The sequence below is a fragment of the Heteronotia binoei genome, chromosome 12 (assembly GCF_032191835.1).
Source record: "Heteronotia binoei isolate CCM8104 ecotype False Entrance Well chromosome 12, APGP_CSIRO_Hbin_v1, whole genome shotgun sequence".
In the NCBI taxonomy this organism is placed as follows: Eukaryota; Metazoa; Chordata; class Lepidosauria; order Squamata; family Gekkonidae; genus Heteronotia; species Heteronotia binoei.
In genome coordinates, this window is record NC_083234.1 from 68876257 (window position 1) to 68903242 (window position 26986).

Here is a 26986-nt window from a genome sequence, read left to right on the forward strand (position 1 = left end):
AGTAGAATGTTTGTTCCAAAGTCTTGTTCCATATAGGAAGCCTCGTGGCGCAGAGTGTTAAAGCTGCAGTACTCCAGTCCTTAAGCTCTGCTCACGACCTGAGTTCAATCCCAGTGGAAGCTGGTTTCAGGTAGCCTTCCATCCTTCCAAGGTTGGTAAAATGAGTACCCAGCTTGCTGGGGGGAAAGTGTAAATGACTGGGGAAGGCAATGGCAAACCACCCCGTAAAAAGTCTGCCGTAAAAACATTTGGAAAGCGACGTCACCCCAGAGTCGGAAACGACTGGTGCTTGCACAGGGAACCTTTCCTTTCCTTGTTCCAGATCCTATCTTAATCTGGATGCTGACCAAATGAGGCACTGTGAATTCACTTGCTGGCCTAACCCAGAATCACAGTCCTGCCAAACAAAGGTTAATATGTAAACCCACCGGTACTTTTCATGGTGCATACCAAGTATTTCTGGAAAAGTGGGTGGGGTCAGATGGAGTTTTTGCCCAGGAGCGGTTCTGACAGAACACTGCAGATCTGATTGGGCTGTGCAGATTTTTAAAAAGTTCTTTTGGCAGTAGCTGCCACCATAGCACAAAGATCTTCGCTATGTGACTGAAAATAAGAGCAGGGTGTATGCAAAGAAATATTTTAAAACACTCTCTGTGAGAGCCAGTTTGGTGTAGTGGTTAGGTGTGTGGACTTTTATCTGGGAGAACCGGGTTTGATTCCCCACTCCTCCATTTGCACCTGCTGGAATGGCCTTGGGTCAGCCATAGCTCTGGTAGAGGTTGTCCTTGAAAGGGCAGTTGCTGTGAGAGTCCTCTCAGCCCCACCCACCTCACAGGGTGTCTGTTGTGGGGGAGGAAGATAAAGGAGATTGTGAGCCGCTCTCAGACCCTGAGATTCAGAGTGAAGGGCAGGATATAAATCCACTCATATATATCATCATCTTCTTTGTGTGTGTGTGTGAAGCACTGTTGAGTTACTTCTAACTTATGGCAACCCTATGAATCAATGGCCTGTAAAATGTCCACTCCTGTCTTTAACAGCCATGCTGTGGTCTTGCAAACTGAGGTCTGTGGAGTCCCTGACTGAGTCATTCCCCCTCATGTTAGGTGACTAGGTCTTCCTCGGTTCCAGCTGCCTTCAGCTTTCCTTGCATTATTGTCTTTGATTCTTGTCTCCTCATAATGTGACCAAAGCACAATAGCTTCACTTTGGCCATTTTAGCTTCTAAGGAAAGTTCAGGCTTGATTTGATCTAAAACCCACTTATTTGTCTTTTGGGCAATCTATGTTATCCATAAAACCTCAAATACCACATTTCAAAGGCATCAACTTTCTTCCTGCAAGCTTTCTTTATTATCCAACTTTCACATTAATGAATTGTAAGGGGAGGGATACTATGGCATGAATTACCTCGATTGTGGTTGTCAGTGGCACATCCTTACACTTAATCTTTTCTAGCTCCTTCATGGGTGCCCTTCCCAGTCTCAACCTCTTTCTGATTCCTTAGTTGCAGTCTCTCAATGGTAGATGATGGAGCAAAGGAACAGAATATCTTGAACAATTTCAGTTTCTTCACTGTCAACATTAAAGTTGTACAATCCCCCAGTCTTTTTGTCTTCTTGATGTCCACCTGTAATCCTGCTTTGGCACGTTCCACCTTCATCAGAAACTGTTTCAACAGTGAAGACTTTTCTGCGTAATGCAGTTTCATCTGCATATCTCAAAATGTTAATGTTCTTTCCTCTTAATTTTCCCTCTGCTTTCATCTAAATCTAAGCCATTTTCCTTAAGATTGAATGGGCAGGGAAATAAAATGCATCCTTGTCTGACACATTGGCCAAATGGGAACCATTCTGTTTCTCCATATTCTGTCGCAACAGTAGCCTTTTGTCTAGAATACAGGTTGGACATCAAAACAATCAGATACTGTGGCACACACATTTCTTTTAAAACCAACCATAGCTTTTCATGATCCACAGTCAAGCTCTGCGATAAAGAAAATTTCAGAATTTCATAGATTAATAGTCTGATAACCAACAAATTTTCAGTATGATCTCTGGTGCCTCTTCCTTTTCTGAATCCAGCTTCAACATCTGGCATTTCTCATTCCGTATTATGGTAACAGCATTTGTTGTTAGATTTTGAGCATCACTTTACTTGCATGAAAATTAATTTGATGGTCCAATTGCTGCAATATTTGACATCTCTTTTCAGAATCAGAATGTATACTGATCATTTCCAGTCTGTGAGACATTGTTTTGTTTTCCATATTTGTTGGCATATTCTTGTTAAGATTTTGATGGACTCAATTTCTGTGGCTTGGAATAGCTCTACTGATATCCCATCTACACCTGGTGATTTGCTCTTGGTGCAGTTTTTCACTTATCTTTCTAAAATATGTTTATTTAAAAAGAGTTCCTGCTAAGCTTTTTGTTGACATTTTGTAATTGGTTCCACCTCCTTGTGCAGCCATTCTGGGGTTGACTCCACCTCCTGTGGCAGCCTTTTTGGAGTTGTGCCCATTATAGCCCTGGGACCTGGGTCAGAATTCTAAAGTGCCCACAGGCTCAAAAAGGTTGGGGATGCCTATAGACTATACTAGAGACCAGCCTCAGTTTCATTAACTTACTTCTGTATTTTAAAAAAGACAACACCTGAGTTTACTCAGTCAAAGAACAGGAGGGCCAAGTGAAAGGAGACTCAAACCCTCCTTCCCTCTCCCCGCTGCTTTTCAACTTTAATTGGAAAAGATAGAGAATGGAAAAGTACCCCGGCTTGATAGTTTTTGAGTGGAGAAAAACCACTGGAGAAAAAAACATCAGCTTCTCTTTCCACTACACACTTCTGCTTCGGTTCACAATTTAAAAAAAATACATAGGAGAAAGTAACATGCAGCTATATCGTAATGGCCAGTTTGGCCCTGCAAGAAGGGAGACAGTGTGTGCTTCTCACTGCCTGTTCCCAATTGCTTAACCATGACAGGATTGCCATCAGCAAAAGCCCAGTGAGACTTCCTCAAACCCAGCTACATACAAAGGCTGCCATCCTTAGAATGATTTTATTTTAGAGATCATTTAATTTCCCAACCAGGAGCTCAGATTACATCTCATTCTGAATAAAGTGAGAGAGAAAAAGGAAATTGGGATGGTTCATTTTGTTAGCTTTATGGACTGGCAAGACAGCAGAGCAGCCATCTCTGCTAACGTTAATAGAACAGGTTGCAGTTAAGCTCATTCACTGAGATTTCGCACCGGAGTCCTCAAACGGTTTCCTATTTGTCAAATAACAAAAATATTGCAGTCTGCTCCTTGCTCCCACCTGCCTACTTAATGGGTAACAGAGCGCATTTCACAGGGGTTCTGGGGAAATGTGTTTAACTGCATGAAATAGAAGCAGCTCTTATGCCGATACACCAGCAACAGGAAAGACGGCCAGGATTGCAGTTCTGAGAAGAGGAACATAACAAAAGCCCTGCTGGATCAAAGGAAAGGTCTGGCTAGACCAGCATCCCTAGTGGCCAATCCCATGCCCTCAGACAGCCTGCAAGTCAGGCATGGAGGCTAAAGCCTCTCTCTGTCGTTACATCCCAGCAGCTGGTGTTCAGAGGTGTATTACCTATAATACAGAAATGTCATTTACCCACCACAGCTAAAAACATCATTATGTTATTGAGTTTTAAACATTTTGATTGACTCAAAAAATGTACCCCCCCTCCCAAATTAATCATGCCATGACTGGGAAAGCATAAGCTAGCCCGATCTCATCAGATCTCAGAAGCTAAGCAACGCTGACCCTGGCTAGTATTTGGATGGGAGACTTCCAAAGAATACCAGGTTGTGACTTGGAAGCAGGCAATGACAAACCATCTCTGAACATCTCTTGCCTTGAAAACCCTACGGGGTTGCTATAAGTCAGCTGTGACTTGACAGCACTTCCCACCACCACCAATTAATCACACTCAGAGGACCTTTAACTAGGAGGCTCACAATCACAGAAGAGGCATTCGCTCTCCTGTGGAAGATAAAGAGGGAATGTCTCTTAAAATACACACACCACGGCAGGGGTGATCATCTAAAAATAAGGATGCTGTTCCCTTAAGAAGTCTTGCTTTTCCATTGGCATTTAATGTATTAAACTAAGTCTACTTATGGCCAAACTAAATGTTACATTTTATGAAGACTCAAGTTACCCCCAACCCGATTTACTTTCCCTGCAACCAAATGGCAGCAGCAGAAAATTCTCCCATACCAGCTTCCTGAGCCCAAACTATCTTGTGGGGGGCATTTTTTTTTGGGGGGGGGGGGGCATTTTAGAGTTGCATGTACACATGCTAAGAAAGTGCTTAGGAATTTAGGGCAGGATTTCCCAAACTTTTATTTCTACACTCCTCCTTCATCGCCCACTAAAATTCGAGGGTGGAGTCAGAAGACTTTGGGGGTGGAGCTGGGAGACATTTCCTGTGGTGTCACTTCCAGGTCAAGGGCCAAGTGATGTCACTTCCAGGGCAAACTGAACCAAAACTCCACCAAAACCAAAACTCCACCTTTTCCTGTGATGTCACTTCCAGGGCACTCCCCCAAACCTGCCTCTTCTTCTGAAGTAACTTCATTTTCAGAAAAATCTCTCTGAAACTCATGCTGAGCCAAAATGGGGGTGGAAAGTGGGTAGTCTGCAACTTTTTCATACATTCCTAGAGTCCTCTCTTTCCACCCTCACACCTGCATGCACCTATCTGTTTGTGTGTTCTCCTCCAGCTTGCAAGCACTCCTAATGCCCATGTTCAATTGCCTGCACCACCTACACTCCCCTTCCTCAACAGCACTGGCCAGTGTATGCAGTTGGAAGTGCTGTTGACATTGTCATTGTCATCAGGAATGCCAGTGCTGTGTACCACCCACACTAGGCCCTGGCAGCTGCTGTACCTCAAAATAGTAGACCCTTCCTTCAGCTGCTACTACTGGAACCCTTCCTCAAGCTACAACCAAGCTTGCTTGGTTTCAAGAAAATCTTTTGACAGCTATTTTTCATACTTTTCCTTGACTGAAACACTGCGAAATTGCTGTGAAAGGTAGCAAAGAATTGTACTGCAATTAATGAATTAATTTCAAGTTATAAAAAGTTCATACAAGCTTTTCTGCAGTTATCCCAAAAAGGATATTTATGAGGGGCTTGCAGCTTTTTACCTGCTGTGTTTCCCATGCCTTTAAAAGCAACCTGTTGTGCAGATATTTAGCCAGTGAACTTCTTTCATCCTTTTTAATATCTACAGGAGGAGTTTAATTCTGGTGTCAGGCAGCTGTTAAAAGCAGGACCAGTAAAATGGTGACAAGTTCATAGTACCATCACTTCCAGTGCTGTTGAGATATACAGCAGTAAGCTCCAATAATCTCTTTCTGCCCACACCTCTAACTCTAACTCTCACTCACACAGAAATCTCATAGAAAGGCCAGCTGGCTACAACTGGGGGTGCCAATTTTTCATTGACAAGAGCTCCTATGTCTGCAACAACAGTATGATGAACAGAAAAGTTTCATCCAGTAAAAATGGAAGGAAGGAAAGAAAGGGAAAGAATGAAATGGAAGGAAAGGAAAAGAAAGACATAGAAAGAAAGAACATAAGAGAAGCCATGTTGGATCAGACCAGTGGACCGTCCAGTCCAAAATTCTCTCATACAATGCCCAAAAAGCAGCAGAATGTCCACCAATGAGGCCAGGGCACTAGAAGCCCTCCCACTGTTGCTTCCCCCCACACCTAGCACAAAGATTACAGACAGAGCATCCCTTGCAGAGGGAAAAAGAAAGAAGGGGGGGGAAAGCCTTACTCACCATCAGATTACCCCAGCCAGCAACAATTCTGTCCAGGGGTCGTTTGGTAAAAAAATAGTTACTGGAATGCCCACTTCCCACCCCTCCCAGCTGAAAAAAACACACACACCCTTCTTTGCCGCCCAGACCTCCTGGGGAAATCTCCCCAAAAGAACATACTGCAAGGCACATGAAAGCTCATACCTTGAAGAACACTTCATGGGTCTAAAGTGCCAGTGGACGCCAGCTTTTCTCTCAAACACTGGGAGAGGGGGAGAAGGAAGGAGAGGCAGCCCCACTCCTCTCTGCACAACAGAGAGACGGGGGAAGGAAGGACGTCAAACAGAACTTAGGCTTTGCAGCTTGTGTCAGTCTTCAGGGCTAGCTTTTCTCTGCACAACACAGAGCCAGGGGAACGAAGGAAGACAAATGGAGCTTAGGCTTTGCAGCCTGTGTCAGTCCTCAAGGCTAGCTTTTCTCTGCACAACAGAGAGCCAGGGGAAGGAAGGAAGCCAAATGGAGCTCAGGCTTTGCAGCCTGTGTCAGTCTTCAAGGCTAGCTTTTCTCTGCACAACAAAGAGACGGTGGAAGGAAGGAAGCAGAGAAGAGGTCATGCTTTTCTGGGGGCGGAGCTAGTTTTGGCTTTTCTTGTGACCCAGTAATGAGGCTTCTGTGACCCAGTACCGGGTCCCAACCCTGCAAATGGGAAACAGTTATCTAGGAATAGCTTCCACCCAAGTTCACCATGCTCATTATTGCTGGGGTCCATGGTATGCTAGCAGTGTGAGGGAGGTCAGGTAGAAGTGCAGTGGTCAAGGGGTACATCTTGGCATCCCTAGGTTTAGTATGATCCAAAGACAGTGAGTCCCCCATAGTCACACTTTAAGGGCCTCCACTAAGGATTGCCAAGATCTTCTGGATCCAGAATATATGAGAGACTGCACTAGGCTCTCAATCCCATTCCAAGGAAGTTCTCTCAGATTCATTGATCTCTATAGCCAAGAGGAAAGACACCCACATGCTCAACAAGATGCAAAGACTTGCCAAGTATCATAGACCCAAGCATTAAAGACCCTTGCGGCATGCTGTCCGCTTGTACAAAGGCTCATCTTTCACCCCTCAAGAGAAGTGAGCACCAGATTGCTGCAAGCAATGAACAAGGCCTCTGCAAGAGAAGTCATGGATCTGTGGGTGACAGTTCCATTGAGTCCAAGAAAGGAAGCCAACTGCCAACTCACTTATCAGTCATTTTGGCCAAAGAGGAATCGAAGCGAAGAAATTAAAGCAGAGGCTGGAATTCCAGGCAACACATTCCCCAGTTGTGCATCTCCTCCTCTTCTTGAACTGAATCTTTGTGTTTAATTCATACTTATATTCAGTGTACCTTCCAAAAGAGGTCAAACCTAGGAATCACAATGATTGGTCATAGATGAAACACAGAGAGAGCAATCTGTATGGCCATGAGCCCTCTCTGGACTACGCTATAGCTGCTGTGCTGCCCTCTCCCAGAGGCTACTGGGTTGGTTATGACCCCTGGAAAAGGGCCTGCCTTAGAAATTGAATAAAAGAGCTTGCCAAGGCTTTGTGGTAAGCTGTATGCCTTTGTGGCAAACAAGAGTAGGACTGGACCCAAGACCCTTGCAGCAATGATACTGCAGAACACCAAATCCTCCAATAGTGATGCCAGTCAAAAAGGACTGGAGGGATACAATCTTTTTCATTTTTATCCAGTTAGTGGATTTTTGGAGAGATGACTGAGTGATTCATTATCAACTAGTACCGTAGCCTTAATTCATCAGAAAATAAGAATGAAGCGGGGGGGAGGGGGCGACAAGAAAAACAGTGTCCTTGACATCCTCTCCTTTCTTGACAAACAAGGTCATGCTTGCTGTTTCACGTTTTCTGGCATCCAAGTCCATGGGCAGGAGCGACATGGAGCCTTGCTGGACATCTTTGTACCTCTTCTACAATGGCTGGTGACTCCTGGTAGGTCCTGCTTGGCTGTCACTGTCCACCTGGCCTGCAGTAAGTAGTAGTTCAGGTGCTCAGGGATGCTCAGTATAGGAATACTCAAGTGGTGCACAGACTAGTTACACTCTTCTTGCCCCCGTACTGATGGACTAAAGGCTGAGGAGTTTTAAGAGGGAGAAGGGCTTTGGGTTCTAAGATGAAATTTCTGTGCATGCTAATACTAATTCTGCTTTTCTCTGTCTCTTGCTTAGAAGTTGGTATGCGTTTCTGAATTCTTCTGAGGAAAGACAGGTTGCTTACCTGTAACTTTTTACTAATTATTGTTCTAAGTAGGCACTAAATTCAACAGTATGATGCAAAGAGTTCACAACAAAGTGTATGGATACCCGTAGTCTTCTATAAGCAAGGCAGGAAGAAGACTGGGAATTTAGAGAGAGGTCCTTCATCCTAGGAAGGGCTTATGCAGCCCTGCCTACCCAGTCCCAAAAGCAAGATCTTTCCCGAGCTGAACACCCTTCCTTGTGATAGAAGTTACATCTGTATTCGTTCTGATGAACTTCTGAATCTGCTTTTTAAAAACATCCATTTTACTGCACCACATTATTGCAAGCAATACTTGCGCATGGATTAAAATACTCCCCTGCATGCTTTAAAACTACAGCAGGCAATCCCCACAGTAGTTAAAACTATGCAGAGAGTAGAGTCTCCACCCCCTCCTCAAGCAGTTAGAACTGGAGTGATTTGTCAAAAAAAACCATAGGTCATAACAAAATATTATTGCAATAAAAAAATGAAAACCCAAAAGACAAGACTGACTAACTCGACTGAAGTCCTTTGTCATAAAAACTGTCAGCAGCCTGCACAGCTACAAATTTTTGGTGCTCTCTTGCCATTGCAAAGGCAACCTTTATAAGAGCATTTCCATCACCATCAACGAGTAAATGTTAAAATTTGTTGCTAAATTGACCGATGGGCCTTTCTATAAAGAGATGCTCTGAACATCTCAATCATAAAACCTTGTAAACAGGGCAATGGAACATTTAGAAGAGCCCCTGCTGTACTATCATGGGTTGAAAGGATTCCACCCCCCCCTCCACACCCCCCCCCCCACATCACAGTCCTCCAGAACAGCAGAGGATATCCACTGAAAGCAAAGAAAAGTGCCAGGGCTCTTCTGATAGGCTACACAGAAATGTGAGATAGCTTTCATACTTGTGTGTGGTCTTACACTTCTAATACCATTGAGCAATCTCCACATCAGGAAGCTTAGGCTAAATCTGATTGTGCAAATACATTGTTCAATCTATTTTTAAATTGGATTTTAGCTGCTACGGGCTTAACGCCATTAAAAATAGGTACACAAAAATCCATAGGATTGAATTGGATGTTTGTGCCCGTGGCCCCGGGTAACCTCATCAGAAATGCTCTTCACAGTTTACTCTTCAAGGGATCACATGCTGGTGATCTGACACCCCGCCCCCAGCCCAAGTCTAGATTGGCCACTAAAAGCTGGTACATGAACACCCGTCCGAATAAGTACTATCTTAGTTTCAGATACATCAAGAAGAGAGGTTATCCATTTCAAACTGATGTGACAAATCGTTAGTGTACTGAGCTGCGACGACCCTGCAAAACATCTTAGCATGCCATTCCCTCCCTAATATTTTGAGCACAGGAAAAAACTTGTACGGTGCTCAAGCACCGTGGTGGATCTTACCCCACCCTTCTAGTCCTTTAAGCAAAGTTTATTTATTAAAACATACTCCACATTTCCTTTTAGCTCAACTTTGAGGCCTTCTTCCAACTTAAGTGGTTTATAAGAGCCACTTAAATTGGAGAAAGGCTCCATAAAGGATGGTTGGATCCACCCCAGTGCCTCCAAAACACTTTACTGTGCAGTAGAGTATCTTAGACCTTGAAAGTAATTGGTCTTGACATGCAGTCAAAAACGCTGTGTGCAAAAACTGAATAGCAATTTTTTTTGTTCTGCTGATAAAATCCTAATCTTAATTTCTTGCAGAAAATGCAGAAGATTCTTACCTCTTTTCTGTCACAAAGGAAATAAATTTCTACAAGGATCTTGGGATTTTAACAGCTCTATCTTGAATCATGACTCTCTACAAATTCACTAGATGGCCCAAGGCAAGCGGCTCTCTCTCAGCCACTCATCTGCGATATGGGAGTAATAATACCCACCTACCTTACAAGGTTGTTGTGAGGGTTAGAAAATGCATCGGCTTTCCAGCACACTATACAAAACCTCTAAGGATTATTATACACCTAGAAACTCAGCTCTCAGCAATGTTTCTCTCCTCCTTTCTCACAACAGTGAAACCCTCAGAGAGGCAGAAAGTTCTGTTTCTGCCCTCCTTAGGAGGAAGGGGCACAGCTCAGTAGTAAGAATATGCTTGGCATGCGAACAGTCCCAGGCTCATACATTTTAAACTCCACTGATCTTTCACAGCGCAGTAAGTTGCTCTAAGCATCTGCACATTTGAAGCTAATGTTAGACAGCCTTAAGTAACATAAACCGCAAGACGAATTCATACGACGCATCCGCCAACCGTAGCTTGGTGTTTGTGATGCTAAGGAAACTGATGTGTCAACTGTATCATGTAATTGCATATGCTGAAAATTAGCTCCAGGTCACGATAACCTTCTCTCAGTTGTCCACACCTGCCTTAACAGCAGAAGTAATATCTGGCTGTTCTCAGAGGCTCACTCTGAAGAGAGGAAAGAAATTCAGAGAACCAGCAGAGATACAAAATGGCATCTGCAATTCAGTCATATAAAACTGGAGGGGGGAGGGGAGAAAATGCTGTAGTTGTTGATCTGTGGACACAGACACCCCTCTGCTGGATGTCAATGATATTGCAAAAGGACCTGCCGCTTGAGTGAGACTGCAAGACGAAGCAGATTGGAGGGCAGCAGCCTTGCTTGTTGTTCTTCCCCTTTTGTGTATCAAGCAGAGCTTTGGGTAAAAGTAAAAGGTAAAGACAGTCCCTTGTGCAAGCACCAGTCGTTTCCGACTCTGAGGTGACATCGCATTACAACGTTTTCACGGCAGACTTTTTTTTTTTACAGGGTGGTTTGCCATTGCCTTCCCCAGTCATCTACACCTCCCCACCCCACCCCACCACCAAGCTGGGTACTCATTTTACCGACCTCAGAAGTATGGAAGGCTAAGTCAACCTTGAGCCGGCTACCTGAACCCAGGTTTCGCTGGGATCGAACTCAGGTCATGAGAAGAGAGTCTGACTGCAGTACTGCAGCTTTACTACTCTGCGCCACAGGGCTCTCTTGGGTAAGAGAGGTCTCCTTTAATCAAGAAAAGGGGATCTTGGCCATAGAAAGCTGAATCTTCCCTACCTTCTTTTCCACCCACATCAGCATTCAAATCTCTTCCTTCCCACCCCCATACTCTGTTGTGCTAGAGTAAGTCAGCTGGAAGAAGGAATAAGCACCCAAAGGGATGAAGTTTGAAAGAGAAACACTCCATTCCTCTCTTGCCGGCAACACCTGGTGCTAAAAGCCAAGGTTACAGTTACAGGAAATGAACTTGGAGGTCAGAAGAAATCGTGGAGGAATAATTCTCTGGATATTTTCCTCAATTCAAAATTAACCATAATACTATTAGCTCTCAATGTCTATTTTCCCCCTTTGCCTTCACTCGTCTCCCTCCCTTAACTAATGCCAAATTGCCCTCAGGATTTTCTTTCTTGGAGGGGGGGGGGTCCTTCCTTAATTTTACATATTTTACATACCTGAAAAGTATTCCGAGCATGCAGAATTGTGAGCTTCGATATGGCTGGACCTAACTGACTGCCCTATCAGTTGAAGCCTCAGATTTGCTACGAGGAGGACCAGGGGCAGAGGTGTAGCCAGGATTTTAAAAGTCAGAGGGCACCCTTTCCCATCCACTGGGGAGTTTGCCACTTCTCATAAAGTCGTCTGCGGGGTGTCATGATAGAGGTTTACATGGGATGGAGAAAGTAGAGAAAGAAGTACTTTTCACCCTTTCTCACAATACAAGAACTCGTGGGCATTCAATGAAATTGCTGAGCAGACAGGTTAAAACGGATAAAAGGAAGTACTTCTTCACCCAAAGGGTGATTAACATGTGGAATTCACTGCCACAGGAGGTGATGGCGGCTACAAGCATAGCCAGCTTCAAGAGGGGATTGGATAAAAATATGGAGCAGATATATATATATATATATATATATATATATATATATATATATATTTGGCCACTGTGTGACACAGAGTGTTGGACTGGATGGGCCATTGCCCTGATCCAACATGGCTTCTTTTATGTTCTGGCAAAAAAGAAAAAAAAAGAAGCAGGCTGCACCCCAGAGGGCCCCCTGGAAGTCAGAGGGCAGTGCCCCCACATGCCCCCAATGGCTACAGGCCTGACAAGGGGTTATCATAGGAGAAGGGAGAAATAAAGAATCAGAAAGTCCACCCACTCCAATAGTGTAAGATTGCCAAGTTCCGAAGATGGAGAAGTTGCTTCCTGCTCACCTCATCCTGAACTGCAGCAGTCTAGCACTGTAGCACTGATGATGATGCTGAGGACGTGAGCAGGATGCAATGATTTAGCCCTGAGCCTGAATGATGCAATGAACAAGACACAGTTTTACCTCCCTTTCCCCTGAGCTACATGGGAGAGTGGGGTGGAAAGGGAATTCCGTCCCTCACACATTCCAAAATAATGGAAGTTCTCAGACTTTGAGAAGGCCAGGGGCTCCTCCCCCTTCTGACTTCTCTTCTTTCAGCTGCTCCCTGCATTCCAGGCCTCTAAGACAGTGATTGACATGCCCAGTTCTCATAGGGTACTTTTTTGTTGGGGCCTTTTTGCAGCTGTTATAAATATACTTTTCCCTTCATACCTGGGCAATCCCCCAAAGTGTGCAAAAACACCTACCATGTCTGTAAGGGGCTTCTTTTTCACTGCCTTAATGATAGGTTCAGGGTTCATTGCTGGATAGAACAGGCTGGGAGGCCAGGAAGAATGGCACACATTACACAACTCACCCCTCTGCTTTCTATAATCTCCCAGACAAGTTCTACCAGGTATTTTCCTCCTTTTAATGCGGAAGTGTCAAACTCATTCATCTGACATAAATGTCATTTTGTGGCCCAGGCCATAAAATATAATGCCAGGTACCGGAGATATAAACTTTATAAAAGACGCAGGCAAACCCAATTAACAGTATCATTTCTTACTCAAAATACAAACAAAGGCAATTGATTCCTAGTGAATGCAACTGATTTACTGGGAAGCCCACAAAAGCCCCAATAAATGTATTCATTCATATGAAAGACTAGGTTTTTCCCAAGGGATACCATAAAAGGTGGAGTATTTTACATTTTCATACAGATTGGTTACTTTTTGTATATATAGTAATTTCAGATGTCATCATCTTTGCAAGTAAATAAGTCACTTTTTCAGCACCCCCTCTCCCCCTCCCCATACACTCAGCCTCAGCAGCCAAGCACAGCTACAATCGGTCTCTTACTCTTTGTGGCTCCTCCACACTTCAAAAGGGATCGCTGAAATGGCTTGCACCTATTTCAGCCTGAAATGGATACAAGCCATTTCAGCTATCCCTCTCTCCCCCTTCCTCCACTTGCCAATACGAACTCCACGAACCTCCCTGAAACCACATGAAAGGTCGTGGATGGAGATGGGCATGAATCTTCTGTTTGCGAACCACAAGCCAGTGATGTTCATCACAAATTAGGTTCGCGACAAGGTTTGTGCCCACCCCTAATCTAGGCATTACATGCACTGTGTTCTCTCTGTATCTTAAACATGGAAGAAAAAGGAATATTCACATTAATGGCTTGGTCACTTTTACTCTTCTGCAGCTGGGCTTCCTCAAGCTCCTTCATTAATCTCTCCCTCTCAATCTGCAGATCGGCCAGCTTTTGATCAGTCCTTTTCATTCTCTGCAGGAGTTCACAGTTCTCCATGTCTTTGGCCAGGTTTTCGGAACGTAGGTCTGCCAGGAGGTTCTCTTTTTCAGTCAGGAGGGTCCGGTAATCTTCAGAACCCTGGAATAAAAAGGAACGGCCTTGGATGGCATGAGCACAAGTCAATCAGTTTGGCCTATTTCCTGTTTGTTTCTTTCCTGGTCATCAAAGATAGGAAGCAGGACCGTGCAAAAGACAGGAAAACCCCAATGAACCAAATGATAGCTTATGGAACAGGCCCATCACAAATCAATTAGGAATGCTGGAGGACAAACTGCAGCTATCCACTCACCTTATGGTAAATACAGCTGCCCCAAGTCAAGCTCCTCAAACAAAGCTATATATGCTTTTTTAAAAAAACAAAAAAAACCTTCCAGTCCTAGAACAATGAACGTCCAGGCTAAGACCAAGAAAGAGCTGTGCCTGCATCTTCCAAGCAAGAGGAGCTGGCTGAACATTCAGCCAGAGTAGCTGCCCCTCCAAGCACCCACAGGCCTTAACTCTCTGAAATTAATGGTGGAAGGCAGATTTTCCAGACACTATACAAGTGTGCATGGCGTCACTAGGGTGATAAACCTGTACCTGGGCAGAGTTTGCAGGTGGGAGTTTTAACACTGAAGCTTCCTCCATAGGAAAGAAACATCCACCCATATGAAAACCGAAGAAAGAAAAAGGATGTACTCCAAATTGCTATATGCAGGGACTTTTTGTACAGATGTACATTCGGTTATGCAAGGTCCCACAGACGGTAAATGGTACAGCATAGACATAGATTTACCACCTACTGAAACAAACAATGGAAATAACAACAGGATAAAACAAGGTTCTAAATAGGAGCCTAGTTTTCAGTTGACCTGTAGGGATGGGCACTAATTGAAGCATGAATCACGATTCGTGGTTAAATAGCCAATTTGTGGTTCGTTCTGAATTGGTTCAAGTACTCGACCTATGCATGACTCACAAAATGAAGTAGCTTTTGGGGGGCATTTTCTCTGTGTCGTTATCGCCAAGGGAATCCTCTTCATCTGCCACAACATGCCCAGTGTGATAACATCACCCGGAAGTGACATTATCACGCCAGGCACATCACCCTGGCGATGTGCTTAGTGTGATGTCACTTCCGAGTGACGTCAGCACACCAGGCACATTGTGGCACCCCCGCAATTTCTAGCCCTCTTGGGGGCCATTCCATGTCTTCCTGAACCAGTGAACTATGATTTGTTTAGAAAATCAAAAAAACACAAACCAAACTGAACCACCAAATCAGGAAAAACCAACAAACCACAAAACTAAATTAACCGCCATTTTCTTGTTCTGTGCCCATTCCTAATCTCCACATTGTTTTATTGTGGAAGAAGGGTTCTTTTCCCCTACAAAGGGACATTCCATCATGGCTCCTCATTGCAATCTTTAGAATTTAGGTATGAGTGGATTACATCAGTGAGAAACAGATCACAGCTCCTTTCTGAAAGTCTTATTTCTTCCAGTCTCAAAGATTCATTTACATGTGCAAGGGCCCAGCTGAGATAGGGAGGTAACAATGACCCGCTGCCGAGGGCAGGAGTCCCCAACCCCTGGTCTGTGGACCGGTCCCAGTCCATGGCCTGACTGGAACCAGTCCGCGAAGCCTGGCCGCATCCCCCCACCCCCGCAGCACTGTGCAGCCTCACTGCCCCGTCTCTCCTTGCACACCACCACCACCACCCTCCAGTAAGGCAGAAGGACAGTAAAGCCCTGCCCCACGGCTCCTTAGGGCTGACCCCCCCCCAATGCCGATCTCGGCAGGAAAAACCTTTGTAGCAGCGGACGGCAACCCACTGAAGAATCAGCCCTGTCCTTACCTCCTCTCCACTTCCTTCCTGGGCGTGGGGTGGAGACAAGAGCGGCGGCGCTTCTTCAGCGGGTTACCGTCTGCTGCTATAAAGGTTTTTCCTGCCAAGATCGGCATGGGGAGGGGGGGTCAGCTCTAAGGAGCCGGGGAAGGCGTCGCCTCATTGCCCTTTCTTCTGCCTTAAAACGGAGAGTGGTGGTGGAGGCACCGCGACAAAAGACAGGGCAGGAAGGCTGCACGGCCGAGGAGGGAGTGGCGGGGAGGCTGCACGAGTGCAGGGGGATGGCGGGGAGGCTGCGCGGTGCTGTGGGGGGGCGGAGCTGGATTTGGTGCCCCCACCCTGCCAACCCTGGGGATGTGGTGGTTGGGCTGGCACCGCAAAGGTTGGGGACTACTGGCCTAGGGAATACATCTGGCCACAAGTATATGGCCTGCTCTGGCCTGTCAAAGAATGTCAACACTGTCTTGTCTTTGCTGCCAAATCAAGAGCCAGCAGAAAGTTCAAAGAAACATAATTTAACAGCTTTATCTGCAAATAAGACTTATACCAAAATCCAGACAACAATGCATATACTTCAAAAAAATCAGCTACTGCTTTTAATATCTCACCTGAAATGTCTGCATCTGAGCTTTATGGGTGGCCTCTCTGGCCTCGACCAACGAGGCATTTAAACTTTCCAATTCGGAACTAAGCTCATTGTTCTAAAAAGAGAAGGGAGAAAACTGCACTGAAGCACCAAGAGCTAAGCAAAGAACACCTCTGGAAAAAATGCTGAAAAAAGGAATTTTGGATCTCATTGTGAATGTATGAATACGTCCTCAGGGAAGTCCTGACTGAGTTACACCTGCCACTTGCAGAGGCAGGACTTTTACAGCCTCCCCTATGGGAAGAGACCCACCCAGTTTTCTAGCCAAACTACAGCCCAAGGAACACCAATGTTCCAAACAAGCAGAAAACAATTCCAGACATTGAAGCATCCAAGCTGAACCCTGACGAAAACTGCCTACAGACTAACCAGGGACTGTACAACAGCAGAACCTACACACCACCTACTTGTACCCAAGAGAAAACCCATCCCTCATCTACCTGGCTAGAGGAAGACTTGGATGCTTTCCTATACACTGATCCCTAACTGTTCCAACAGAGAATCTGAACAACTGGTTCAGTTCTGCAGGAGCGTTCCTTCCTCCTCTCCAAGCATCCCACTTTACCTCCCAGTGGCTTCATGCTCAATCTCTGAGAGAGAAACTGTGGCTCAGTGGTAGAAGATGTGAAATATTTCAGTTTAATCGCTAGCAACTCCAATTAAAAGGAATTCAAGAAGCAGGAACTGGAAACGACTGTTCTCAGGCTTGGGTTCTGTAAGCCTGCTGCTGGGCAGAAATCAGACTGGTCTGATTTGGTATTAGACAAGTCTGGTCTGCTCATGTGACAGAATGAGTGGAAAAAAATAAGTTCCTGAACCTGCTGGAAGACTCTTCAGTCTTGGAATACAGAATGATCCAGTGTGCATGCTTTTAAATGACCATGGCTTTTAAATGAACAAAGTAGGAGTCAAGTTCACCTTAAAGAACAACAAAGTTTTATTCAGAACAAGCTTTCATGTGCTCCAAGCACACTGCTTGGAGCATATGAAAGCTTACGTTCTGAATAAAACTTTGTTGGTCTTAAAGGCGAACTTGACTCCTACTTTGTTCTACCACTTCAGACCAACACAGCTGCCCGCTTGGATCTATCTACATGGCTTTTAAATGCCAGCAATCTTCTTGTCAAGGCCACCAAGCTGTCGCTACTAAGCATTTGGGGGTATCCAAAGGCAGACTGTGGGTATATGGAAGTTGGTGAAATTCCCACAATGAGAAGATGTGGATGGTGGACAGTCTGAGTGAGGCTTTCTCCTTAAAGTGCTTCAACAAAGATTTTCCAGATTCGTCCAGAATACTGAGGAAGGAAGGCAGCTGCCTGATGTCTCAGGCCTTTTGGATGGAGCCCCAAGGCCCAGTCCTGCCTCTGCCCCCAACAGATTCACATGGGACAAAGTCTCTACCCTAAAGCCTTCATATCAGGTTTAGCCTGCCCTTCCCTTAAACCATTTCCAGCATGCTTTGCTCAGAACTATTTCCCGGGTATAACATTCTACCTACCTCAGTTTCCTTGGTCTTTAATGCAAGCGTTAACCCCTGAATAGTTTTGTCTCGTTTCAAAGCATTTCTCCTTTCCATAGAAAGCTCCCTCTCCCGTTCGTAAAGTTCCTCCCGGAGTGACTAAATAAGAGAATGAAAAAGGGCAAAGTGATTGTAAACACACAACATCCATTTTGCATGCTAGAATACTTGCAGGGGTATCAGAAAAATTTGTTTGCGGGAGGTCTTGTGGCTGGCCTACTGCACTGTGCCACTGTTCAGCCCACGCTGTGGTCAGGATTACAAGGGCGGTGCTGTGTGGATCTGTACAATGGATGGCCCACTCGCTATAAGAGGTTGTACCAGATGGACTTTAATTACTTCCATCTCTTAGGCAGCTGCCCAAGGTGAAGCACTAGCATGTATTTGGTGCATCCATACCAAAGCCCAATGGTCACAAATGAAGCTGTCTCTGGGCTGTGCTGCTTGGGAGATGAAGATAAGAAGATATTGGATTTATATCCTGCACTCCACTCCGAAGAGTCTCAGAGCGGCTCACAATCTCCATTCCCTTCCTCCCCCACAACAGACACCCTGTGAGGTGGGTGGGGCTGGAGAGGGCTCTCACAGCAGCTGCCCTTTCAAGGACAACCTCTGCCAGAGCTCTGGCTGACCCAAGGCCATGCTAGCAGGTGCAAGTGGAGGAGTGGGGAATCAAACCCGGTCCTCCCAGATAAGAGTCCGCACACTTCACCACTACACCAAACTGGCTCTCCAGGACAGGAGCTTGCACAAGAGAAAGCACCACCAAAAGAAGAGAATGGTCTGGAGATACATGATGCAGCCACCTTGTCAAAGCAAAGCAGACCTGGGTCAAGAAAAGGCAGGAGAACTGCTGCCTTGAATTCAACGAAAGAAGAAAGGTGAGAGACAAATGTAATAATGTATAAATCCCTGCACAGAGAAAATTAGATGTCACGGAGAAAGGTTCTACCTGAGCCTGGCTCCCCAGTATTTTGGCTTCCTAAATCCAAGAAATATTTTATACAGAGATTAATCATGTGTACCTATATTAGAAGGCAGCAAGCCAAAAAGATCAGTAAAATCCTTTCGCTATCCACTCCTATACAGGAACATGCCACCTTAAAGGCTTAGAATTCCTCAATCCATTACACGATGACCCATGGAATAAACTTTCCCAGCACTGGAAATAGCTCTGGAGGGAGGAGGCTATCAGCACTTTTTGCTGGCAGTTGGTGGGATCCAAGACAGAAGCTGGAAGTGGCCTGTCCCTCTCGGAACCTTCAAGAAGGCCTTACAATAAACCAGGGGTGTCAAACTCATTTGTTATGAGGGCCAGATCTGACATAAATGAGACCCTGTCGGGCCGGGCCGTGTTGAGCCGGGCCATGTGTGTACCTATTTAAGATTAGATAGCAGAGAGATAAACTTTATAAACGACACAGATACAAAATTAAATATATTTTTTAAAAAACTTAAAACATGCTTAAAACATTAGCACTTGTTGGTCTTAAAGGTCCTTTCTTTGTATTTCTCCTGTGGGATCCAGGGAACTGGGCAAAGGAAGCTCTGGCTCTTTGCCTCCTTAACCAGGGAACGGGAGGAGCCTCAACCAAAGGATAAAATTGAGGCTTTGGTCTGTAGCTCTCATGCGATTGAGCAAGCCTTGCAAAGCAAGCTGTGATGCAGAAGGAAGCAAGAGAGAGGGAGAAGGAAGCAGATGACGGTCAGTTGCTTGGGGGCCTGATAGGAGCCTTCTGGGGGACTAATTCAGCCCCCGGGATGCATGTTTGACACCCCTGCAATAAACCACAGTTTGTTCAACAAACTGATTAGTCTGCCACAGAAATAAGACATCTAGGATTGTGCTTCTTGCTTCCACTTCCCAGCAGGGAAAACATCCCTATCCTGCTGTCTCTGTGGCTTAGAAAGAATGGCACTATCATCAAAGTGTGGCTTGTCAGACTGGATCTGGGAGACCTAGGCCTGAACCCCCAGCCTGCCACAGAAATTGCTGGGTAACCTTCGGGCAGTCACACTCTCACCAGGGAACCATCCTAGGATCTAACTAAAGTGTTTCGCACACACCCCTTAAGGGTTGTTGTGAAGATAAAACTAAGAAAAGGAGAACAAGATAAGCCACTCGGGGTCCCCACCGGGGAGAACAATGGAATATAAACGAGGCAAAATAAAATTTTAAATTCAGACATCACAGCATAACCACATTAGCATGAGCTTCAGTTAACAAAGCTGGCTAAAACCTTAGGCTGAAATCACGAACTGGCTTGTTGGATCACCTGCACTGAAGCATCTCAGGTAACTGGGGGATGATCAAGTAAGCTAAGTGTTTAAACTACCACCTATTGTACTGTTCAGATGCAGCCGCAGTCTGCATTTTGCATTCTGTATTATTTGTACATTTGTAAACACAGATCCAGAGGAAAACACTAATGACCCGGCTTTTATGGGCGAAAGAAACATCAGACCGTATCAGCACGAGTTTTCTTTAATTGGTTATAAAACAATGGATATTTTAGGGATGTGTACGAGTTAAGGGCAAAAGCATTAAAAATGAATAAAAGAGAAGGGGTTAAAAATAAAATTTTACTTTAAAATGCTGCAAAGTGCTTTGAAGGCATAATTGCTGAAAAATGAGGAAAAATCCCCTCGGGAAGTAAAACAATTCTAGAGTTAAACCAGAAGTAGAAAAAGGGAGCAACATCTAAATCAGCAACAGATCTGAGCAAAGCCAGGCAACTCAGCTGACAAGGATTAAAAATATACTTTTTACAAATATTCTAAAGCTCTCCTTGGAGGAAAACCATTTGTAAACAAGATATTCAGTTCCTGCAAGTATTCATGCCCTGCCAGTATTTATCAGATAAAGACAAAATACTCAACATTACCTGAATTTGTTTTTCTGATTCATTTTTCTCATTTTGGAGCTCTGTTCTGAGAGCCTGTAAGCATAGAAACAACATTATTTTATTCCACAGAAGTCATTAGCCAGACAGACTAATATTAGAATTTCACAATTCCAATCAATAAGACAGCAAAAAAGATCTATGGAATCCCGAGGAGTAAACCCTTAAAAGTAACCCCCAAAATTGAAGGTTCTGTATTAGAACATACATATTTGGCTTCTGTGCACATACTAAACTAACTATGGGAGGGACATGATGGTGAGTCAAAGCAAGGTTTGTCCAAGGTCAATCCCCATGCAAAAATAGATTTATTGTACAAGAATAGGAAAGTATAAGAAACTCCATTGCCCAAAATTCCTTGCAAGTTTCCACAATCGCTCTTCCAAACAGGCACTCAACTATAATGTCCATCCATCAGTAGGGTAGCAAAAAGAGGCCATCTAGGACAAGCAATGCAGAAAGCTGTTTCATTCTGGAATAACAGTTAGACTTTATCATGCCACTGGACCTGTTTTACTTTGCTATAATAGACTAACACAGCTACTGTTCTGGCATGCTCCAGAAGGCAAGGATTGACAGCGGGGAACAGAAAAGACATGCTTGATCCCGTAAGAGTGTACACTATATAGAAACAAGACATTTGGATTGGAAGGAATGGAAATGTGTCCATTTATTGTGAAGTTCCTTTCTCTGCGGTCCTAAAGTGGGGCAGTCACAACCAATGGGAAGAAGCTTCTGCCCCTGGAAGGAGCTTCTTCCCATTGGTTATGATTGTCCCCACCCTGAACCACTTGAGAATTTCCCAGTCACCCCCACTAAAGGACCCACAATTTCCCATCTAGTTCTACAGCCTTTTATTTGTGTGCAGACACAAAGGGTGGAAAAACAGGAGACTGAAAAAGCTCTCTACTTATGCCTGAAACCCACTGCCCTTGCTCAAATATGGTGAAAGGGAGGTACTAAAAAGCCCTCACCGTCAATAACTGTGCAAGCATGCTTTCTTTGCTTATTGCACCAGCAGACGGGGGATTCTCTAAATGCTGAGCAGCATGCATGAGGTAAGGCTGTGCATGTCCAAACAGTGGCAACAGATGATGCGTCAAGGACTGAAAAATAAATACATTGAACCTTTTATCTAATAATAAAAAAAAATGAGAAATGAAAACCTGCGACTGGACGAAATACAGTGTGTGGATGATTTGCAGAAATCAAGATGGAGGCATAGCTGAGGGCAGGAGAATATACAGAGCTGCCTTACATCAAATCATTGCAAAGGGACAGCTGTGTTGGTCTGTTATAGCAAAAGGAAACAAAAGTCCAGTGGCACCTTAAAAACTAACGCCATTTACTTCAGTATGAGCTTTCCTGAGTCACAACTCACTCCTTCAGATATGTGATTGTGCTTAATGGGAAAGATTACAAGGGGACAGGGAGTAGTGAAGGCAGAGATTGAATTCTGTCATGAACTTTTCAAGCGTAAATCTGGGTGGGGGGGAGAGGTGGAAAGGTCAGGGGTGAATCGAGTCATAAAACTGCAAACTGTGAGCTCTCAGTGTGCCTGAAATAATAGCAGTTACAAATAATGGGTGATGAGAGAGGTCAGAGAGTCAAACAGATAAGCAAGGCGATAAGTTTAAGTGAACATATACAATCATATGATTAGCTGTCTTGGTCTGAAGCAGAGTCCAGTGGCACCTCTAAGACCAACAAAGTTTTATTCAAGAGGTAAGTTTTTCTGGGCACACACACACACACACATCTTCAGAGACACTGAAATGAAAGTTACCAATCCATACATATAGGTAGAGGGGGGTGAGCAGCAATCTAGCATACAGCATCATAAAGGTGTTTAACGGATGCTCAAAGACCAAACTGGAATAACAAGCTCGCTCAGTTTATATGGTCACCATTAGTTTGGGTTTAATTCCAGGGAGGGGGGGCATAGTGAAGGAAATAAATATATCAAAATCAGAGATCGACGGTCAGCTTTTGATATTTATTTATATTTATTTCCTTCAGTATATCCCCCCCCCCCCCAAATTAAACCCAAACAAATGGTCTCCACGTAAAATAAGCCTGTCATTCCAATTTGGTCCTTGCATCTGTTAAACACCTTTATTATGCCGTATGCTGGTTTGCTGCTCACCCTCTCTACCTATATGTATGGACTGGCAACTTCCATTTAATGCATCTGAAGAAATGTGTATGCACCTGAATGATTACACCCTGAATAGAACTTTTTCTTAAAGGTGTTATTGGACTCGAACTTTGTTCTGAAAATTTAAAGGTGCTAGTATGAAGTTGTAGACAAGTTAAGAGCAGCCAATCAAAATTTCTATGAAGTCATATTTATAGATGTTATACCGAGTCAGACGGCCAAACCATCTGCCTCTGCACCGTGTACTCTGGCAACTGCCCTCGAAGATCTCAGGCAGAAACTTGATCTTTGCTAACAAAGAAAAGCTGTGAACTGGAGATGGCAGGGGATGGCTGCGGGGCAATCTCCATGGGCTCTGCTGCTGAGCCACAGCCTGCCCCTGGTGCAAACAGGGATCAGGTCACAGCTGGATGTTTCAGCTCAAAAGGCCGCAAAATCTTGTACTGAACAGACGCAAAACACTTCTGGTTCCTCAGGGACTTTCCTCACCTCCAGCTCCCTCTCTTTTTCATCCATCCACACTTGAGTTTTCTCTGCTGACCAATTCTCCTCAGAAAATCCACCTTGGGACTTAGCTTCTTCCAGGTGCTGGATGAGAGCATCTTTGTCTTTCAGTGATAGTCTCAGCTGCTCTATACACCTGAAATTACAAAACTAGAATATTACACATTGGTCAGGAAACCAGGGGGAGGAGGGGGGGGGAGGGCACAGAACATAATGTCCAAACCTAAAATCTAGATTGTGGGGTCTCTTTTATTTCAGCTGCTTCTCCACAATAAGCAATGGCTGATCTTAAAGGGGGGGGGGGGCGTGTTGCTCATTGTTCTGTTCTCCAACTACAAGCGATAAAAATTGAGCAAGATTTACATCAGGGCATGTAATACAGATCCTTGTTTAGACACCTCTACTCCTTGTCATCCTAAAAAACTACCATGCCTTGTTCCCCTTTCTCTTTACTTTCATACACAGGTACAACCCTTACAGTGACTTTCTCTCTTCCAGCTACACCATCTTCAGCAGTGAAAGGTCTTCTGCTCCAACCCTTCTCTCCTGCTGCCTTTCTGTCTGGAACTGCCTCCCGGAACACATGAGCGACATCAACCCTCTCACCCCTCCAAATCCTTCATCAAAAGCCACCTTTTCAACAAAGCCTTCTGTCCAACCCCTTCATCTGCCGACAGAAGCTAAGCCTAAGCCTATACAAATGGAACAGAAGCATCTTATTCCCTTGTTTATCATCATCTCTACCTCCCTCTCCTCTTTTACCTGATGCATAAAATGAATCAGAGCCGTGAAGGAGGAGGATGGGTTTTTATACCCTGTTTTTCTCTACTTTAAGGAGTCTCAAAGCAACTTAGCAGTTTCAAAGTGGCTTCCTTTCCTCTCTCCACAACAGGCACCTTGTGAGGTAGGCGGGGCCGAGACAGTTCTGAGAGAATTGTAGTTGGCCCAAGGTCACCCAGCAGGCTTCACATTGACGAGTGGGAATTGAACCTGGCTCTCCAAATCAGAACCTTCTGCTCTTAACCTCTATACCAGTGGTTGGCTACCAATACACATTGGCCTCAGCATTCATACCTAATACCAGTATAGTGGATGGTCCTATGGCAATAATGAAAGCAGCAGTCCAGGCCACCCACAGACCAGGTAGGTATTTCTAAATGCGGGGGGCGGTACTCCCTGGACAGACAAAAAAAAGTACCATTTTATAAATCTCTCAGGGGAAAGTCCTAAAACAATCAGATGAAGAATTATTCTAATCAGGGAGGCACCTAATGTTGAGAGCTGTTGATAATCTGTTAAAGGAAGGGGGTCATTTATTCAAGACCCCAAAAGCTTATAGGATCCTGGAGGAATAGATTGGATGGGGAAGATTTCCAAGATATCCCCACTACACACACAATTCCTTGCAGGCCCCCAGCTTGTTCACAAAACAAGGAACCTGAACAAGGCACCAGCTAAAACACTGCTCACCAGCTATGGAGATCTAACCTGTCTTTTTCTTCGAGTGCCGCCACCATATCCAGGTCCTTGGGTGGGATGTTTTTAAGCAAAGAGAGCTGATGATCAGCAGCCATTCTCAGACCTCTCTCCCGCTCCGTCACTGAAAATGCTTTTATGACTTCTTCATGGGCAGTTTTAAGCTCCTGGACTCAAAAGCAAAGACTCATGATGAACAAAGTGTCCACACCAGCAATACAGTCTACAGTTCTCCAAACCACAACATACATACCCTGGATGGTTCCTGCATTCTACAGGTCACGGACTGCCATGCAACACAGCAGAGAAGGAAACTGGCATATTTTCATGTATTTACTGTGTACACTGCTGTACATGGAAGCCTAACATGCATACTCCTACAACCTTATTAAGAACAACAGGATGGGAGAAGTTGCTAGAATCGAATCTATATATATATCCGTGCCTGCATGTGGGATGTCCAGCTCATGCAATGCTTTACATACACATGATAGGGAGGAATGTATGCCCACTCCTCCATAAAATAGCAATCCTTAAACATGTACATTTGTGAACCCGCTCCATGTTCTTCAAAAAGCTTCACGGGCTCCCAATTGGCTTCAGCAATCAGGTTCTTACATATATATACCCCTGGCATCTCCCCTTCTGAAACACTGCCTCTCCAGGCCATTAACAGAGTTTGCTGATTGTGCCCCCAGTTCAAGATCAGACATCTAAGGCAGGGGTCCCCAAACCCCGGCCGATGGACCAGTATCGGGCTGTGGCCTGTTAGCAACCGGGCCATGGAGTGAGACAGAGACACTGCACTGCCCCTTTCACCCACCCAGGTCCCAGGTGGGCAAAAGAGGCAGTGCAGCCTCACTCCGAAGCACTACCTCTTTCATTTGCCCGGGCAGCATAGCCTTTGCCTACCCCTCATTTAAAGATCCACATAGGGAGGCAGGAACGGGGTGTGGGCATGGGGGCAGCCTGGAGCAGCAAAAATCCCAACACCCCCACCAGTCTGTGGAATAATTGTCTTCCACAAAACCAGTCCCTGGTGCCAAAAAGGTTGGAAGCCACTGATTTAAGACATAGGCTTTCTAAAATAATTTCCAGCTTTATAGAATGGGGCACCAGAATACATGCAGAGAGCATGTTTGCTGTTAGCATTTCACAGGCGTTTCTCGCCAGACCATTTTCCACCTGATATTCTTTAACAAATTAGACTGATGTTACACTAATTCTTCTTGTTTATGTTTTTATGTCCCAGTATTCTAAGTGACCTTGAATCTTGGATGGGGCAGGACATAAACATCTACATAAATGGCCATGGAACTGGCCATGAGTTCCATCCTTCCCTCTTGTTACTACAGTATTTCACTGGACCCAATTTGTCCTATACAAAAATGCATCTACAAAAGCCGCAAGATGTTTCATACGTTTTCACACATAACGCTTTCATCAGTTGCTCTGTCTCAGAGGGACACACACAAGCTGAATTTCACCAGTAAGAAAGTGAGAGCCACTTTTCGCATTGCTCAAAGACAGCGGGTCTTCTCTCTTTGAGATGTGCCCACATCAGATACACCTCTGTGTATCTTAGGAAATAGTCATGAATAGATTTGCATCACACACAGTGATCTCTAAGGACTTGCCTCTTCCAACAGGTTTATTTTGCTTGTCAAACGTTCTTCTACTTGCTGGATCTTCTTACGAGCCTCCTCCTGCACACGCTGGATTTCAGCGTTACCAGCTTGAGACAAGCTTGCTTCCATTGCTTTTCTGCAAGGAAAAAAGGACCCATCAAGCAAGAATGAACAGAAGAAAAATAATAATCCTCAGATTATTAGTAGACTGTAATTATACTAACATTTTCAAATATTTTGCACAAAATCTCTCCGACCTTCTTAAAACAACCCAGTGTGATAAGGGCACACTTCTTGCAGGGCCACGCGAGCAGACCTGCTAGTGGGCAGATGCCAACTCAAGCTTTCAACATTTGGACAGATGTCACAAAAACAACATTGCAAGGAAGTCTGTAGTTCTGCAGCTAATTAATGTTCATGTTTTAAAAACCCTGTTCGGACATATCATCTGGGATGGGATGCAGACTGCGCTGGCTGACCCCCAAGGACACGTTTCTGGGGAACAACAGCGATTGCTGACAGAGCATTCAAGACTTAAAGGACTACCGGCAAAAATAATATGCA

The 26986-nt window shown here is 44.7% G+C and overlaps 1 protein-coding gene across 1 annotated transcript in view; it reads right to left on the minus strand.

Annotated features, from left to right (window-relative positions):
* Positions 1–24957, minus strand: part of CDK5RAP2 (CDK5 regulatory subunit associated protein 2) — a 190150-nt gene extending 165193 nt beyond the window's left edge. Inside the window, exons 1-6 of the mRNA XM_060250867.1 lie at positions 24807–24957; positions 23304–23454; positions 20639–20692; positions 17733–17852; positions 16197–16289; positions 13619–13837 (exon numbers count right to left, since the gene is read on the minus strand). Of these exons, the coding sequence (XP_060106850.1) occupies positions 13619–13837; positions 16197–16289; positions 17733–17852; positions 20639–20692; positions 23304–23454; positions 24807–24892 (723 nt within the window). The 5' untranslated portion in view covers positions 24893–24957. The remainder of the gene's footprint in view (positions 1–13618; positions 13838–16196; positions 16290–17732; positions 17853–20638; positions 20693–23303; positions 23455–24806) is intronic.
* Positions 24958–26986: the final 2029 nt, after the last annotated feature.